The sequence below is a fragment of the Arvicanthis niloticus genome, chromosome X (genome assembly GCF_011762505.2).
Source record: "Arvicanthis niloticus isolate mArvNil1 chromosome X, mArvNil1.pat.X, whole genome shotgun sequence".
In the NCBI taxonomy this organism is placed as follows: Eukaryota; Metazoa; Chordata; class Mammalia; order Rodentia; family Muridae; genus Arvicanthis; species Arvicanthis niloticus.
This window is the reverse complement of record NC_047679.1, coordinates 14,593,867-14,611,567: the sequence shown is the minus strand read 5'-3', so window position 1 is coordinate 14,611,567 and position 17,701 is coordinate 14,593,867. Positions and strand designations below refer to the sequence as shown.

The window sequence follows — 17,701 nt, the reverse complement described above, 5'->3', positions numbered from 1 at the left end:
TGCCAGATTTCAAAACTATTAGGAGTGTGTTCAGGGAAATGACTCAGCATAGAAAAGCACTGATTTGAAAGCCTAGCAACCTGAGTTTGCTATCCAGAACACACACAAAAGAAGGCTAGGAAAGAACCAATTACACAAAGATATCCTTAGGCCTCCATGGGCACACCATGGAATGAGCACGCACACACACACACACACACACACACACACACACACACACACACACACACGCTAATAATAATAATACATTTTATTTTAAAATATTAGAAGTGAAATCAGAATGACTTACTCTTAATCAGACGTGCAAGAGGGAAGGGAGAGCACAGGGTTGAGCAGCTGAGTGAATGAAAGGCCCAGATAGAGATTTGAAGCCCAGGAGAAAAGGTTCAAGTCAAGGAAATGAAGACATGACAATAAACACATAGAGCAATGCTAATGGAAACCACGGATGGAGTGAGAGCACGGGCAAGGGTGTAAAAGCAACATCAGGCTAAAAGATGGATGGAGAGGTCGGCAGCCAAGTTTGCCGCACAGGACATTTTTACTTGCGCCATTTGGAGCAAGTTTTTAACCTTTCTGAACCCATTTCCAAATGTTTAATGGAGACACAATAGGACGACTACCCCTCCCTTTAGTCAGGAGGAAAGGCTAAAGATAATGCAGGGTTTAAGGTGGATTTCCTTGTGAGAATTCGTGTTAATTAATTACAGCATTCTTTTGTTTCTGTGCTTCTCTTCAGCAGTATTGGCTCTAAGAGTTTGTGTTAAGAGCATAGATTGTGTCCAGCATCACGGTGTGTACTCCTTTAATCCCAGCACTCAGGAGGCAGAGGCAGGCAGTTCTCAGTGAGTTTGAGGCCAGCCTCATTTACAGAGTGAGTTCCAGGACAGCGGAAGCTCTATTACATACATACAAAAAAAAAAAAAAAAAAAAAACTGTCTCAAAAAAAGCAAACCAAAGCATAGATTGTGCTGCTGATGGTACACACTTCTTCACAGCGTTTATTTGCTAATCACTCTAGCTTCTATTGTAAATTACTGATATATATATGTATATATATACACATATATATGTGTATATGTATATATATATATGTTTGCCATGAAAATATTCCTTAAAAGCTTTCAAGTATAGCACACACAAAAAACCGATTTTATCTTTTTAAAAAACGTCAACTATTGACAGTCGGTCGCAGATCAAGCTCGGTTGCCGCCGCAGCTGCTGCCATCATGCCAGCCCCAAGGGTCTTAGTGAGGTGGGTGACTCTCCAGGATGGGAGACAAGCCAATTTGGGAGCAGATTGGATTCAGCTTTATTCAGCGTTACGATCAGTTATTTACTAACGACCGAATCCAACTAGGCGCAATTTACACTGATGCATCATACCTTAGGTGGGAAGGACAACAGTTCCAGGGGAAAGCTGCCATTGTGGAGATGTTATCTAGCATTCCGTTCCAGAAAATTCAGCATAGTATCACGGCGCAGGACCATCAGCCTATACCAGATAGCTGCATCATCAGCATGGTTGTAGGCCAGCTCAAGGTAGCAGTGCCACTGTGTTTCAGGGCAGGAGTAGACAGGCAAAGCGGAGCCCTGGACTCCTGTGCCTTCTCTGTGGTTGTAACCTGCTTATTGGGGGGGGGGGGGCATCCAAAGTGACTGTCAACAAAACAAAACCCACCAAAGTGGCTGCCTAGACCTGCATTGTTTAATGAACCAATGCAACTGACCTTTCTTACCTTCCCCTACCTTCTTTCGTTGGTGTTGGACATTGAGTACATGTTAAATACACACTTCCTTGGCCCCACAATTATTTCTACATATTTATTTTTGAGGTCAGGTCTCACTGTGTATCCCTCACTGGCCTAGAGCTTGCTATGTAGACCAACCTGGCTCCACACAATTTTAAATTGTGCTAATTCAATTAAAATGAACTTCCTTAGTTTGTACTGTTACATTTCAAGTGCTGTGGCCAGTGGCTGTAGCTGCAGAAAGTTCTTGTGAAGAGCATTGGTCTAGAGCCATTATGGAAAGCGGGGGAGATGAATAGGAACAGGGTCAAGCTGTTCTGCCAAACTCTTGGGCTCCTGAGATATAGATAGACCTTCTGACTAGGCACTTAGAGATAACCCTCGGATAGCCCTCAATGCTAGCACTCAAGCTGGTGCTCCCACATTCTCTCTTTTGAGACAAGGTCTCCTATGTAGACTACAAGTCTGGCTCTATCCGTTCCTTTTGCCATTTCAGAATGTTCTGCCCAGAACCTGCAACCAAATGGGCCCCTAGGGTTGAGGAGGCATTCCCAGAGAGCTCATCCTCTGCTTTCTTAGGCTGAAGTCATAAGCAGTAACACTTCACACACAGTTTTAGATTCCTCCTGGTGTTAGTGTCCCAGGTGAGGCTTCAAATGACTGAGCCTTGTTAACACTAATTCTTAGAAAAAGAAGTGAAGCTGGAGTGTGTGACTGTGTGTGTGTGTGTGTGTGTGCGTGTGTGTGTGTGTGTGTGTGTGTGTGTGTGTGTGTGCATATGTGTGCATGCATTATGCCTCATCCTGGCTTGCTGAATTGTGGCTAGAGGTTTGGGGCCTGCCTTTTTCTGTTGCGGTGGGTATTATGCTGGCCATTCCCCATCCTACTCCCAACCCCTTACAAAATTGTGATCCTATTGTGAAAAAAAAAAAAAAAAGTCAACTATCACATTTGTCCTGGCTTGTTTTTGTCAACTTGGCACAAGGTAGAGAGCCCTCTGAGAGGAAGGAACTTCAATTGAGAAAAATGCTGCCATCAGATAAACTTGTAGGCCAGTCTGTGGAGTCATTTTCTTGATATAGGTTCTGGAATAGCCTATAGATACAGGATCGTATTGATATAAATATAGGAGGGCCTAGATCACTATCGGTGGTGCCACTTCTGGGCATGTGATATGGCCCTGAGGTGTATAAGAAAGGATGTCATGGAGTGTGAGCCAGTAAGCATCATTCCTCTGTGGCTTCGGCTCCAGTTCTTGCCTACTGGTTCCTGCCCTGAGTTCCTTGCTGATGGACCGTGACCTGAGAGGTGTATGCTGAAATAAACCATTCCCTCCTCATGTTGCCATTTTGGTCATGGTGTCTTATTACAGAAATAGAAACCCTAACTGAGACAGCACTCATGGTCTATTCACAATTATTGCTACTTCTTTTGAAAGATTCATTTTAAAAATTTATGTGTATGTGTATATGTATGTCCTTGTGCAAGGACAGAGACCGGAATAGGGCATTAGATCCACTGTAACTGGAGTCCCAGGTAGTTGTGAACTATCCCATATAGGGAACCCAGCTCTGCTCCTCTGGAAGAGAAGGAAGCTCTCTTGACCCCTGAGCTGTCCTCTCTAGTTCCTATAATTACTTCTTAAAGCACCATCTGTCATTAGAAATACAGCAGCAGACAATGAAACCTAACACCTTAGATTGCTTCTAGTTTAAATGAGAAGCATGCCTATTTTTCACACCATATTTTAGGCAGTTTAACTTAAAATAACAGGCATTCATAGTGACAAAGACATTTAATTCACCATTCTTAATTAAATGGAAAAATCCCAGTTTCAAAAAACAAACCACCTACTTACATGGGGCACACAAAAAAGTCAGGTTTATTTCATGGCAACAATTCAGTCTCGGTTAATTAGTGACAGGCTATGAAAGTGTCTTATCTGGAATATGGAAGAGAAGAAACACGCTGCTGCTTTGCACATTTGAATAGCTGCACTGACCAGCACAATCTTGAAAGATATCCTGAGAGAGCAGCAAAGTTTATCATCACATTTGCCCTTTCAAATGCCTAACGCAAGTCAATAATTTCTTCTTGCAGCTGTCCTTGAGTCCTTTTTTTCCCTAGGGAGCTGACAATCGGTATGTTAATCAATTTTGTAAGGCCACCTTTAGACTAGGTGCCTCTCCAGGAGAAGGACTGGTTTCATCTCTCTCTGGCATAGCATCTCAGCACAGGTGTGTGTAGAATTGACTCGGGCCTTAAATGTGTTCCATAGCCAGAAGTGTTCATGGTCCATTAATATCAATTACTATAATTTTTTTCTTTCTGGGCAGAATTCTGAAAATAAAGCATCATTAGTGATATTACTTTTCTAGGATTGGCTTTCTCTGAAAGCTACCTATGACTTTCTTAGCAGTTTATTCATTTAAGCATATGTTTCCCAAAACTTTTCAACCATTGACGATCTGTGCTTAAAGCTTAACTTCCAGAGTTTGCGAGCCTGGCATTTGACAAAACTAACTTTTATGCTGTATTATCCAGGACGAGGAAGAATTGGCGCCCACGTTTAGAACTCTTTTCTGTGGCACTGGGACCTGGACCTGGAGCCTTATGCAAGCCAGGTAAGTTCTCTACAAGAGCTACAGTCTCTGCTGCATACTTTTATTTATTTATTTATTTATTTATTTATTTATTTGCTTCAACACTAACATTTGCTTGTAAGGTAGGATCACATTGTTTCAAATCTTTTCTATAGTAATTACATTACCAAAAAAAAGATCATTCTCAGAAGTCACAAGGTGCACAAGTCACAAAATTCTGACAAAGAACAAAGGTATTGTGTTTACCAGGCCTAAGTGGAGTGACTAGATTCAATAGTTTGCTTTTCCTTTAGGCCCTGATTTGGGGATTAAGTTCTTGGGTTTTTTGTTTGTTTGTTTGTTTTTGTTTTTGTTTTGTTTTTTTGTTTTTTTTTTTACAGTTTTTAATTAGGGAAGACTTTATTGTTTCAAATTTTGTGCCTAATAATGTATATGCTGCTCTGTAAATGTTCATCAACCAAATTTGCATGTAGTGCCACTTTGCTGTTGTGTCATGGTAACTTTATCATCACAAGAAATTGTTGCTGAAGATTCGGGAGAGGAATGGGAACAGTGTTACCTGGATGAACTTTCATCACGTGGTAAACATTCATGGCTATCACTTCATTTCCTTCTCTCAAGCGGTGCAGAAACAGTAGATGCTTGGACAGAGGGGCAGTTGGAAGAGTTATGGCATGTAAACCCATCTAACAACATCTATGACTCCTTCATTTGAAATTACCCCAATTTTGGCACCACCTTTTCTTTAATTAAGAACAGTGTTTTTATGTTCATCAATCTATATTCCCATCTAGTGGTCACAGAGGCAACTACCTGCAATTAAATTTTCTCTCTGGAAAAAAAAAAAAGAAGATAGGACCTAGATGAAAATCAGAGCAATGAAGAAACGTTGGACCCATGTCTACACAGTTTCTGTGGACTTTTTACATCAGAGAACTGAACTCATCATAGACCACTTTAATGGAGTTTTGCTTTAGTATTACATTTGAAGTCATTCTCCATGTCATTAACCACGTTGCAAGCATAATATTAAATACTACACAATATTCCAACCTTTGTTAGATTGATCTTAAAACTTCAACACAAACACTGCAGTGTTGTCCTTTGGATCTCTTTGCCCATATTTTTCCTTTCCTATCTTCCTATTCCTTACATTTGAATTCTAGAATAGAAATAACTGTCAAAATGGGGTTGCCTAAATAAAGAAGTAAGGACAGCTAGGAGGTGATGACACAGGACTTTAATCCCAGCACTTGGGATATAGAGGGAGGCAGATCTCTGTGAATTCAGGGCCAGCCTCATCTACAGAGTGAGTTCCAGGACAAGGGCTATACAGTGACACCGTGAAACCCTATCTTGAAAAATAAATAAGTAAATAAATAAAATCAAAGAAATCTTGTCTCTATGTAGGCCATCTCAATGGTGAATGAAAAAGAAAAAGAAGAACTCTGCATGTTGGCAATCCCATAGTCAGGAGGATCACACAGTCTGTGTCATGAAAGAAGGAAAGAAAGCAAGATGGTTCAGCAGGTAAAGATGCTTGCTGCCAACTCTGACCACCTGAATTCAATCCTTGGAACCCACCCAGTAGGAGAGAACTGAGAACTGACTCTTGCAAGTTGCCCTCTGACTTCCACAGAAGCGCCGTAGCACATTGCACATACACACACACACACACACACACACACACACACACACACATACACACATACACACACACACACAAGATAATCACAAATGATTAAAAATCTAAAATTAATTAGCTAGTTAATTAACTTATAATGGGTAGGGGCTGCCCACGGCAGATTCCTAGACATGGAAAGAAGCTATGGTATCAGAGTAAAGATGGTATCGTGAGCCCCATAATCCAGTTCACTTCCGAACGGAGGAAGCTGAGTTAGTCTTCTGAGTCCTGTGAGAAAGCTTATTACAAAGGGAGAACATTTTCTTGACCTTCAGTGCTTTTGGATTAATCTGTATTAAAATTCTGAACTCAGGACTCGTTGGGAATTTAGGTTTCTGTCTCACGTCAGTGGTTCTGCTTCTTGTAGACAGACACTTTTCTCTGTTGAAGTGTGAGTGTCTTTCTACACGTTACTTTCCTGTTTTGGAATGGAAAAGCCAGCTATCCCTTTGCTCTATCTCTCACACTTAGTCATGAGCAGCTCTTAGGATGCCACTGTTAGACTTGCTTCTCCAGGATGAAAACAATAGGCATGGCTCTTGTGCTGAAATCTGAATAATAATAATAATGATAATAATAATAATAGTAAACAACCCAACCCACGATGCAAACAGAAGTGGATGTTCAATGTAAAACACGTGCTTGGGTGTGTATTTGTGAATTCTTTCCCTTTTGTTCCAAATCAGTCTACAAAGACTATGTGGCTTCCAGATTTATAACAAAGGCTTTTCTAGGATTGGTGAGTTGGATCGGTGGGTAAAGGTATTTGCCCCCTAGCCCAAAAACCCAAGTTTGACCCCTGGGATCCATGTAGTAGGACAGAGCTGACTCCAGAACGCTGTCCTGTCCTTTTTTTAAAATGTATTTTCTAAAAGGCCTCCTAATTTTTGTCCTTATTATGCTAGTGTAGTTCAGACTGAGGTCGTAAATTGTAAGTATTTGCTTTCATTTAAAGTAAAAGAGATGATAAAATGTTTATAGTGGTATACACAGATTCTATCTTTAAAAAAGAATCCTCTAAAATGCACTTAGGATAGAGTCTGCGTGTACCACTCCAGCTTCAAACTCACAATCCTGCTCCTTAGCATCCCTAGGAGTAGAATTATAGGTTCATACCACCACACCCAGTCTATATTTGTAGAGTTCAGATCCCTGGAACCCCTGTAAATGCTGGCTGGGTATGGCAGCCTGCATATACTTCTGGGGCACAAAGACAAACCAGATCCCTGGTATTATCTGACTAGTCAGAATAGCCTGTATTAGCAAGTTCTTGATGCCTTTGAGATGAATAAGGTGATCAAGGAAGATGCTGTATGCCTACCTCAGGCCTCCAGGTGCACATGCAAACAGGTGTGGGAGAAGGGTGGAAAGAAGGCTTGAGGATACTATGGTCCATCTTTAACCTTGGCAAGAAACGAGTGGTGGGGGAAAGGAGAAAATCGAACTCTTTTCTCCTAAAAAAAAGCAAAAAACAAAATCTTTGTTTATGACTCTGTAGTCAGAGAAAAATTGAAACTTGTTAGATGAAATCAAGAATGTGTAGATAGCATTTAAAGTATCTTTGGTTTCCAAAATGACTGCCCAGAAGCATACACAACTGATGGGGGGGGGAGGGAATAGGGCAAATTTCCCACAATTGGAGACAGATAATAATGACATCAAATGGCATATGTGGAAAGTTCTAATAATTAGTTATTTTGGTCAGCACCATTTTGCTTTCCTGGGACAATTGATGCTAAGTAACTGAGGTGGCAGAGGTGGGGAGGGGGAATCATCTGCAATTAAGAAGAGACCAGCATTATTGGGGTGAAATCTTTCCTCAGAGTCAGTACACAGATCATGGTCCAGAGCAGGACCAAGGCTGCATCTCAGGCTGGTGGATGAACTTGGTAATGTGTAAGAGTCTTCTCTATGTTACTGGCTTTGGCAGCATGCAAACTGTAGGATTAAAGGGGTCATAGAGACCAGCTAAGCCTTGGCATTGTGAGACCAGGAGACACCACTGGTGAAGGTACAGCCTCAGTTGCAATGGGAACCCCAGAGTTGAAGGTTTTGATGTGAGATACAGATTTAGGAATACATCGGCTCATATTCAGAGCCACAGACTGTGTGAGATCTCACAAGAAGACATTATAGAGAACAGAAAGTTAAAGGGAAAACCCAGGGTACTGTAATGGTTAGGGCTCAGTGAATTAGAAGAAAAGCAGTCCGAAGACCAGCCAGTGAAGTAAAAGTAAAATCATAGGAGTAGTTCTATATAAAAATCACGAAGAAAAGAACACCAAGAGACTATCCACCAGTCAATTAAACTGAATAGCTGCTGAATCTCGAAGAAATTGAAGGACTGAACAATGACCATTGGATTTAGAGACATGGAGGTCACTGTAGATCTTCACAATCATGATCTCAGTGGAGTCAGTCACATGGAAGCAAAGCAGGCTGAGTTATATTTTAGAATAAGCAGATTCTCAGAAACTATTAAGTTTCTACAAGGAAAACTGCAGAGACCATATGGAGAATTTTTGACTGGGAGCTTCTAAAGGGAAAGAAAACACAAACTTTATATACCTGACACAGTTCTTTCTATCTGATGAATGTGCAATAAATATTTCTTGAACTGAACTAAATTACATGCAGCTTCTATTCCCTCTCTAAGGACACTGTGTTCAAGTCAGAGAGGTGGCACAGTCGTGGCATATTGATCCAGTATGCTTTCTGCAAAAGCAGCTAGGCCACATATTACATGTACCTTCAAAATGGGTCTATAATCATGAAGCCAAAGTCCCTCTGAACCATACTCAAAGAACTGCTCTTGGATATTTAAGGATCACTGGGAACCTTCTGGGTTTTTTTTTTTTTTTTTTTTTTTTTTTTTTTTTTTTTTTTTTTTGTTGTCGTTTTGTTTTTCAAGACAGGGTTTCTCTGTGTAGCCCTGGCTGTCCTGGAACTCATTCTGTAGACCAGGCTGGCCTCGAATTGAGAAATCCTCCTGCCTCTGCCTCCCAAGTGCTGGGATTAAAGGCATGCGCCACCACTGCCCGGCTCACTGGGAACTTTCAAATGGCCATCTCTTAGTCATTTATTATTTATTAAAGATTAAAACATAAAATGCCTTCCCAGGCCAAACTGATCACATAAATGAGGAAATGCTCAGGTAGGGACCATGAGATCAGAAGACGACAGGTACTGATTATTTCCAACAGATTAGTGGCCAATTGTGTAACTGTTGTCTTCATAAACGTGGAAAATAATTTTATATAGAAATTTCTTAATTTTCCAATGCTGGTAATCTCTTCAATTTAACACAGACATATGTGTTAGTATTCTGTCTAAACTCCACCTTCCCAGTTACCTGGCAACAGCCAGGTATGCTCCTCCCCACAGTTACCTGGCAACCGCCAGGTAGGCCTGATCCACTATAAAAGGGGCTGCTTGCCCCCTCCTCACTCTATTACTCTTATTCTCTTACTCTCTTACTCTCTTACCCTCGCTACCCCCTCCCCCACCTTCCTCTCTCTCCACGTGATCATGGCCAGCCTCTACTTCTCTTCTCTCTTACCTTTCCACCTTCTTCTCCCCACCTTTGCCCTATCTCCTGAATAAACCTCCTCCCCCTTGGAACTGTGTGGTCTGGAGTGGTCTGTTCTGAGCTGCAGTCAGACTTCTTAAAACAACTAACAATATGTATGTATATATAGCTGCACACATATACTGTAGGCTAACAAAATATATTTGTTGACTATATTTAACCTATGAATTGTGGGTTTGTGGACTCTGTTTTAGAGCAATTTTGACTCATGTTGCCAGACTGACAGGAGTCTTTCCACTGTAATGCTTGCTCTGATTTTCACTAAAAATACAAAACTGGCATTTTTTTATGTCAAGAACTATCAAAGTTCCTTTTTTTTTTTTAACACAAAATGTTTTGTAGTCAAATTCTCTACCTTCTTAACCACCTTAGGATATACGAAGAGAAAGAAGCCTGACAACAGAATTATTTTCCTCCATATTCTGTGCTACGTGGCTAGCCAATGATAGCCCAGGACCTGAAGATTTTCTTTAAAAATAGAAATCCAATCTCCCTTCTGAATAAAAAAAAAAAAGAAAAAGAAATAAAAGGAGGACATGACTACGGAGAAGATTTTTAAAATGTAGATACAAGGGTGAAAGCAGAGAAAGGGAAGAATCCTAGCTGAAAATATCTGACAGACTAAATTGTACCATGAAAAGAAAGAGGAGGAGGAGCAAGAAGGAGCAGCCTACCTACAGGCAGCCTGGGCCAAGGCCGAGGGAGTGGTGTAGCCAAAGCGGCTGTGTTCTGTAGGAATCAGGTTTAGGGAAAGAGAAGTGGAAGACTGCCCCTGGGAGCTCCAGGTTTAGGGTAGAGGGCGGGGTGAGAAATGCCGTGCGGAGCCACAGGTATTGAGTAGTGCTGCGAGAACGGGGAGGAGCCACAGGCTCCGGGAGTCTTCAGGAGAACCGGCCTTGACTTCACTTTGATATGTTAATAGGTATCTCAGCCTGTTGTCTGGAGTTTCTGAGACCTAACACTTCACACTACAGCACAGCCGCTTTTCACGTCAACCGAGCATTTATTTTTGTTTGTTTGTTGGATGACTAAATAAAGAACCATATATAGTCACTTCAACATTGCAAATAGTGCAGATACTGCAAAGTGTTTGACGATAAAGATACAGACTGAACTCCTAAGGAGTTTGTACAATCTAGTAAGACTGCCTCTAAATAGCTATAGTCTTAAACAAATTGGAACGCAATGGAAGGTCAGAAAAAGATACTGAATTGGTGGGGGAGAACATTTTTCATTCATTTGTTCGTTCATTTATTCTTTTGTGTTTTGTTTTGAGACAGGGTTCTTCTGTGTAGCCTTGTCTGTCCTGGAACTTGCTTTCTAGATCTGGCTGGCCTCAAACTCACAGAGGTCTGCCTGCCTCTGACTCCTGAGTGCTGGAATTAAAGGGTAGTGCCACCACTGCCTGACATAATATCTATTTTTAAACATGCCCCCTTTCTGAGAGAGAGAGAGAGAGAGAGAGAGAGAGAGAGAGAGAGAGAGAGAGAGAGAGAGAGAGAGAGGATATCAAAGACATGCATGCCTTTATAAACAAGTTGCCTTTATTATCCCTTAGACTATCTTTAGCTAATGCTGAGGTTAATTGGTAGAAGCTGTGTGCTTTTAGGTTGGCTTTTAGGATCTACAGTTGCTCACTTAGGATTGTTAATAGTTCTAGGGAGCATAGTATTTTTATCGGAAACTTAGACCATCTAAATTAATAGAGCCTTTGCTTTGTAGCGAGATTATATTCTTTTGCACCTCCTAGTATGTATTACTTTGTTTAATTGCACAGCCTCACAATGAGTTAGTTGCTATTGCTATTATCAGCATCATCAGCATCATCGGCATTATCATTTTCAGAGGAGAAAATAGAAGGTCTGGGAGACAGAATTACTTGTGCAAAACCACAACTCAAAGAAGTGGTAAAGCTGGGATTTGAACTTCAGTAGTAGAGCTCTGAAGATAAGTACTTTCCCATTATATTTCTTAATGACACTTGTAGTTAATTACGATATTGGGAAGGACAGTCAAACCCATCTGCTGGCTGTTAATTGGTCAGAGAGGAAAGAAAGGCAAATGAAGGGCATTAGGTATGTACATGAGGGACTGTTTGAGCAACCCTGACCTTGATGCAAGGTTAGCAAAGGCACTTACTTTCCTTCACCAGTATGAGGACATAAGGCTATTTAGTGTCATGAAAAAAAGTCTTATTAGAGCAAGAATTTTTTAAGATTTGTCTTAAGCCATTATCAACACGTTCTCAATTGCTCAGCCGTCATATGTTCGAAACAGTATTATTTTGCTTACAGATGTTACCAGGCCCAAGTCTCCAGACTTCTGCTCATGAATGCCCTGAACGTTAGCCGAAGCTTGTCATCTAGTTTGCTATTATAAACTTGCAATGTACCTAGCCAAAATAAGAGTGTTCCATAAACTCTTCTCAGAAGAAGGAAGGAGCCTGGTAGTGGTGGTGTGCACCTTTAATCTCAGCACTCAGGAGTTCAGAGGTAGGTGCATCTCTGAGTTTGAGGCCAGCCTGGTCTACAGAGTGAATTGTAGGAGAGCCAGGGCTACACAAAGAAACCCTGTCTCAAACAACAACAGCAAACAACACAAACACATAATAATTCATAATAATAATAATAAATATTATCCAATATATCTGTGAAGATATTTTCCATGATATCTTTAAATGAATATTTATTGGCTTCACACTATATGGCAGACACTATTCAGTATGTTAAGAATAAGTAAATTCCTGTGCTCACAAGCCTCTGCTGGTACAAAGTTGCAAATTCCAAGTTCCAGGTGCTGGAGAGTTGGTTCGGTGGTTTAGAGCACTGGCTGGTCTTCCAAAAGATCCAGGTTCAATTCCCAGCACCCACAAGGCAACCCACAACTGTCTATAACTGCAGTTCTAGGGGCATCTGACAACATCACGCACACATACAAGCAGGCAGAACATGAATATACATAACATATAAATAAATAAGTAAACCATCTTAAAAAAAACTTGCAAATACCATTCATTGAAATTGTGACCAGTGTTGTGGTAAAAATAAATCGGATGAGGTCCCCTGTGCTCTGTGAGTTAATATTAGATGTAGGATATGGAGTGAATACAACAGAAAGGTAACACAGAGGCCAAACTATGAGGCAGACCTCAGCATACTGAACTAAAACTACCAGCATATCTACACCACTATGAACAAGGTTGTTTAGAAACTGGTGGGGAGGCACAGATCTTGTTTCCTGTAGAATTTGGATTCTAAATGCAATGGGACTCAAAAATTTTTACACAAGAAGTACCTCTTGTTCAGGTTTGCTATTTAAATCTGCCCTGTAAAACGGTTTTCTAACTAGAGAAGGATTTTAGTGGAATCAAGCAGGAGATCTTTAAGGAGACTCATCTAGTTGAGAGCTGGCAGTAAATTGGAGCCTGAGAGTTAGTAGAAAACATGAGAGGTCAACTGGACACATTTTAAAGATGCAGACAGAAGGATTTTCTGAAGAATTGAAAGTGGCCCGAGAGCGAGAAAGAGTTGGCCCCCAAGACGGTTTTGTTCTGAAACCAGGTGTTATTATTAACTGAACTGGGAAAATGGCAACAAACTTAACTTCTTGTGAGTCACTGTGGGCTTCCAGTCTAAGCTGGTGAGATTGGTCCTCCATGCTTTTCTGACTTTTGAGTTGCCTGATCTAGGAGTGGAGGAGATGGTTACTGGAAGGCTTTTTTATGGTTTGTTAAAGGTATCACACAGATTTCTGGGAATCACTACTGTTTCTTTTTCCAGGCTGGTCAGGAATTTGGAGACTCACACGGATGAAAGGTGAAGACATTATCCCCCCACTCCGCCAGGCAGAACTGGAGAAGCCCCAAGGCTAGGAGAGCATTTAAGCCCCTTAAGTCTAGAAAAGTGCACGAGAGTGGGCGGTGCCAAGAAGGGCGTTACAGGAACTTTCTTGGAGTTCTGGCTGCCTAAGGAAGAGCTTTCGCCAGAGACGAAGTTAAGAGACCCGGGTGTGGTGTGGTGAGGTTGGGCCCGGCTTGTCCGGAAAGAGTTTGGGTGGGGTACAGTGTGCCAGCTTCAGGCCAGAGGTAGGGAGGGGAGGCCTCCGCAAGGAGGTAACCCAGCTTCAGAAACCCAACAAAAATGTCCGGGGCATTGTTAAAAAGGCCCCAGGATTCTGTCCGCTCATCAAAGAGGGAGGAAAAGCTAAGTTGTGTGGTGATGCAGCTTTAAAGGGGCTGGTGATTGACAGAATGTGTAGCAGTGGATGGGGTGGAGCCGCTGGGTGGGGTCTGGGACAGGCAGCTGGGAGAAACCAAAAGGGAAAAAAAGAAAACCATTGCCCCTGAAATCCTTAACGCTGGGCGAGGGACGCTCGTGCGAATGTGGGGAAAGGAGGGTTTTAGATCTTACCACTACTCCCACCACTGGCTAACTCCCTCATACCCTTCTGTCTCGCCTTAAGATCAGTAATATCGAGTGTACCGGCATCTCCCTAAGTCTCCCTGGGCTCGGTTCGTGGCGCGAGGCAGCGAGGACCCCGTGCGTGCGCTGCCCCTGGTAGGGGCTGCAAGGAGAGGATGCCTTCGGAGGCGCGGAACCCCAAAGTAAGTCCCTTTCATTTTGCGCGGCCGGCACCTCGCCTTCGGCTGCCCTCCCAGGGTCTCAGAGGGGGCGGGGACATGGCCGCAGTTCTGCTGGTGGCTCACTCCAGGAGGAAAGAAGGGTGGGGCAGGGTGGAGTAGGGCGGAGGAGAGGGGTGGAGGGTGGTGCTCTGGTGCCCAGAGTGGCCACGCAGCCAGCTCGTGCTCACTGAAGCGTGTTGTGTGTTTACAACCTCTATTTCCACTCCTGGTGTTACGGCTTCGCTACCATCCTTCTGGCATTCTTTCTTTTTGTCACACTCCAGCATCCCTATCAGGTTGCTCGAAACCTCTAGCTTCGAGCTGGGAGGGCTCCATCTTGCCTGGCTTCTTAAAGGGACAGTGCACAATTTTACCTTGGGGACATCTATACTTGAACTGGAAATTCAGTTTTAAAGAATATCAGTGTCTTACCTTGTTGTAACGCTACTGGTTTATTGGAAGGAATTTATGTGCAGAGGACATCTCCTCCCTCTCCCAGGTTCCCCTTCAAACTTGGTTCTAACATCTAGTGAATTTTTAGAAGGTGCAACGTGGGCATTCATGCCAATATGCACATTAGTTACCCACAGAGTCAGTTGGCTCTGTAGTTTTAGCTGAAGGGTATCATCTCCATTCAGATGCAACATGACTGTGTAGATGATTTTGAGCAAATTAATCAATTCTACAGATATTTATTTAATGCCAACTTCATTGCCTGTGGCAGATTAGGCAGCTGGACATTGTATGTAAGATCTCAAGGCCGTGCAGAATGTTGCTACTGACTCCTTTCTTAGCTGATTAGTGGCCAAGATCTCCTCCCAGGATAGGGAGAGGAATGTTGAATTTGATTCCAACATTTGCCAACCATCTCTAACATATACACTCCTAGTTCACATGTATTTTCTTTCTGTTAGTGCTGGGAATCCATATACTCAAATCAAAGGAACTGGAAGCTCTGGTTGGAACACAGGTAGCAAGTCAAAATGGCTTGAAAAGTGGGTGTGACGGTGTGTGCCCATGATCTTAGCCTTCAAGAGGCAGAGGCAGGTAGAGCTCTGAGTTCAGGGCCATTCTGGTCTACTGAGTTCCAGGACAGCCAGAACTAGAGAATAAGACCATGTCTTGAAAAGAAAAAGCTGTTGGAAAAGAACCGAACAGAATGCTTCAGTAGGAAAGCTGAAGCTATCCTGAGTGCTCTGATTTTCAAGTTGGTGTCATACCTGGTACATTGTGTTGAGAAGGAGGACCTCATTAGCTCCTTCCCATTAGAGAAAGAGAGTTGATATAGCAACAATTCATTAGAAATGGCTTCTATGGACCAGTGATGTCTTTGCATGCTTCTCTTTTGTTTCTGTTTAAGGAGGGTGTCAGGATTGTGGATGGAGCTTTAGTCCACAGACCAAAGAGGTGAAATTGTTGTCGAGGTTTGAGGGCTCTGATTTGACTATAAAATGCTCTGTGTGGGTGATGGAACGACCCAGTTCCCATCGGTTTGCAGTTAGCTGTTCCTAGTATTAAGTGTAAAGTCCAGAGTCACTTTCTTTTCTAATACGCTGGGTTTCACTACATCTTCAGTACCAGTTCTCAACCAGTGATGGTGTCTGTTGTGGGTTCCTTGACAACGTTTTAAGGCAAAGCAGAGTCCTCTATTCCTTGTCTCCTTGGTAGATCATCTTAACTTGAAAACAGTCTTATTCCAAACAGCCCATATTATTGAGTTTTGGAAGGAATTAAGATAAAAAAAAGATTCAACATTTTTCCCATGGCCTCCTGAAAAACAAAGGAGAGCACACATTCAACAGAAACACTTCTAGTTGACTTTAACTGTTTGGGAGTGTAGTCTTGTTATTGAGTCAAAAGCCACTTGTGCATGCCATCCCCCCCTTGAATGGAGGGTGGGGAAAGAACTATGTGTTGATTCCACAGACTGTATTCTGCCTTTGGTATTCCATGTCACTTATTAGGGGCTGCTATGTTTCTCTTTTAACATTTGCTTGTCTCTTGGTGTTCGTGGCTGGTTCAATTATCTTTGTGGGGGAATTTCTAGTTGTATATATGGGAACTAGGAAACAATTAGCTGTCAAACTGTTGCTGAACTGTGCTTATTGCCTTTATAGAACAAGGAAGGCTTTATGAATCTACTGAGAAGTACTCAAGGAAAGAGTAGAATTTTTCTCCAGGGGGTTTAAGTGATTTTCCCACAGCACTTGGAATTATTTGGTGTCATTCTGCTTCCTAGAATTTTCATTTAGGACAAAGAAAAGTGGTTTCATGAGAGATAATTGCAGAAGCCAAACAAAAACCTTCTGGGGATCTCTGTCTCTGCTCTGTCTCTTGTCTGTCTCCTTCTTTCCTTCCTTCCTTCCTTCCTTTCTTCCTTCCTTCCTTCCTTCCTTCCTTCCTTCCTTCCTTCCTTCCTTCCTTCTTCCCTTCCTCCCTTCCTCCTTCCCTCCTTCCCTCTCTCCCTTCTTCCTTCCCTCTCCCTCTCTCTCTCCCTTTGCCCCTGCCTCTGCTTCTCTCTGCCCTCTATTTCTGTAATTCTATAGCACTAGTTCCAACCCTCAAATTGCCTCTTGGAATGCCTAGACTTTCCTATACTAGAAAAATTTGGACAGCTTTGGTTAAATCCTATTCTGGTTCTTACTCAGTCCTCAAGAGTAGGAAGCTGCAAAGGAGAAAATTGCAACACAAAATTATATTGTGTCATGCTAGTCATTTACTCATTTAACAAATGTATGCTAAGAATCTCTTCTGTATCGTTGAACCATCTTGGAGATAGTGAGAGGTGATAGACAGCAAAGACATGTGTTTAGTGAAGCTCTAAATTAGTAAGAAGACAGTGTGACATGTTAGGGAGAGCTAATTGATATACAATGTTTAAGGAAAGCTTCTTTGATATGACAAAGAACAATATATCTCATGAAATAAGGGAGTGGACAGCCTCTTTGATATGATAAAGAACAATATATCTCATGAAATAAGGGAGTTAGCCACAAGGCTATTTGAGAAGGCCGTTCTACTTGGTGTATTCCAGGAATAGCAGGAGCACATTATTGCCAGTTATGAAAGCAAATACCTGGTATCCTAGTACTTTGGAAGCTGAAGAACAGCAATTTCAAGGCTAGCTTGAGGTGCATAGAGTGTCTAAGAAAGAAAGGAAGGGAAAGAAAGAGAAGGGGTAGCATTATCCCTGACATGAGGTCAGGAGGATACAGGAAATGAAATTTTGGCATGCATTCTGAAGGGGTTAGGATGCAGTTTTCTTTTCTGTTCTTTAATATTGTAATTTCCTTTGTTTTTAATTGCAATAAAATTACATCACTTCTATTGCCCTCTTCCAGGGCATTTTTCTTCCCTTCTGCCCCTCCCAGGTACTCTTTGTTTTAATCACTCCCTCAAATTGAGAGCGTCTTTTTCTCTGATTATTCCTGTTACACACAATGCATATACACA

General features: G+C 42.0%; 2 protein-coding genes across 3 annotated transcripts in view; both read left to right on the top strand.

The window, feature by feature from the left end:
• The first annotated feature begins 1,272 nt into the window (after window positions 1-1,272).
• On the top strand, window positions 1,273-5,069 carry LOC117694270 (nuclear transport factor 2-like). The gene is made up of 3 exons (XM_076918571.1): window positions 1,273-1,542; window positions 4,296-4,375; window positions 4,976-5,069. Exons 1-3 carry the CDS (start codon window positions 1,273-1,275, stop codon window positions 5,067-5,069), a joined length of 444 nt encoding a protein of 147 aa, XP_076774686.1.
• An 8,559-nt stretch (window positions 5,070-13,628) lies between these two features.
• The window catches only part of Klf8 (KLF transcription factor 8), a 157,082-nt gene continuing 153,009 nt past the window's right edge, over window positions 13,629-17,701 (top strand). For both annotated transcript variants that reach the window (XM_076918381.1, XM_034485780.2), the window contains exon 1: window positions 13,629-14,230. The gene's annotated coding sequence lies outside the window, so the exon portion shown is untranslated. The remainder of the gene's footprint in view (window positions 14,231-17,701) is intronic.

Excerpts from the sequence above, each read along its gene's own strand:
- LOC117694270 (XM_076918571.1), top strand. The coding sequence starts at position 1,273 with ATGGGAGACAAGCCAATTTGGGAGCAGATTGGATTCAGCTTTATTCAG. Across the intron at positions 1,543-4,295 it reads TGGTTGTAGGCCAGCTCAAG|GACGAGGAAGAATTGGCGCC; the intron begins GTAGCAGTGCCA and ends TGTATTATCCAG. Across the intron at positions 4,376-4,975 it reads TGGAGCCTTATGCAAGCCAG|CGGTGCAGAAACAGTAGATG; the intron begins GTAAGTTCTCTA and ends CCTTCTCTCAAG.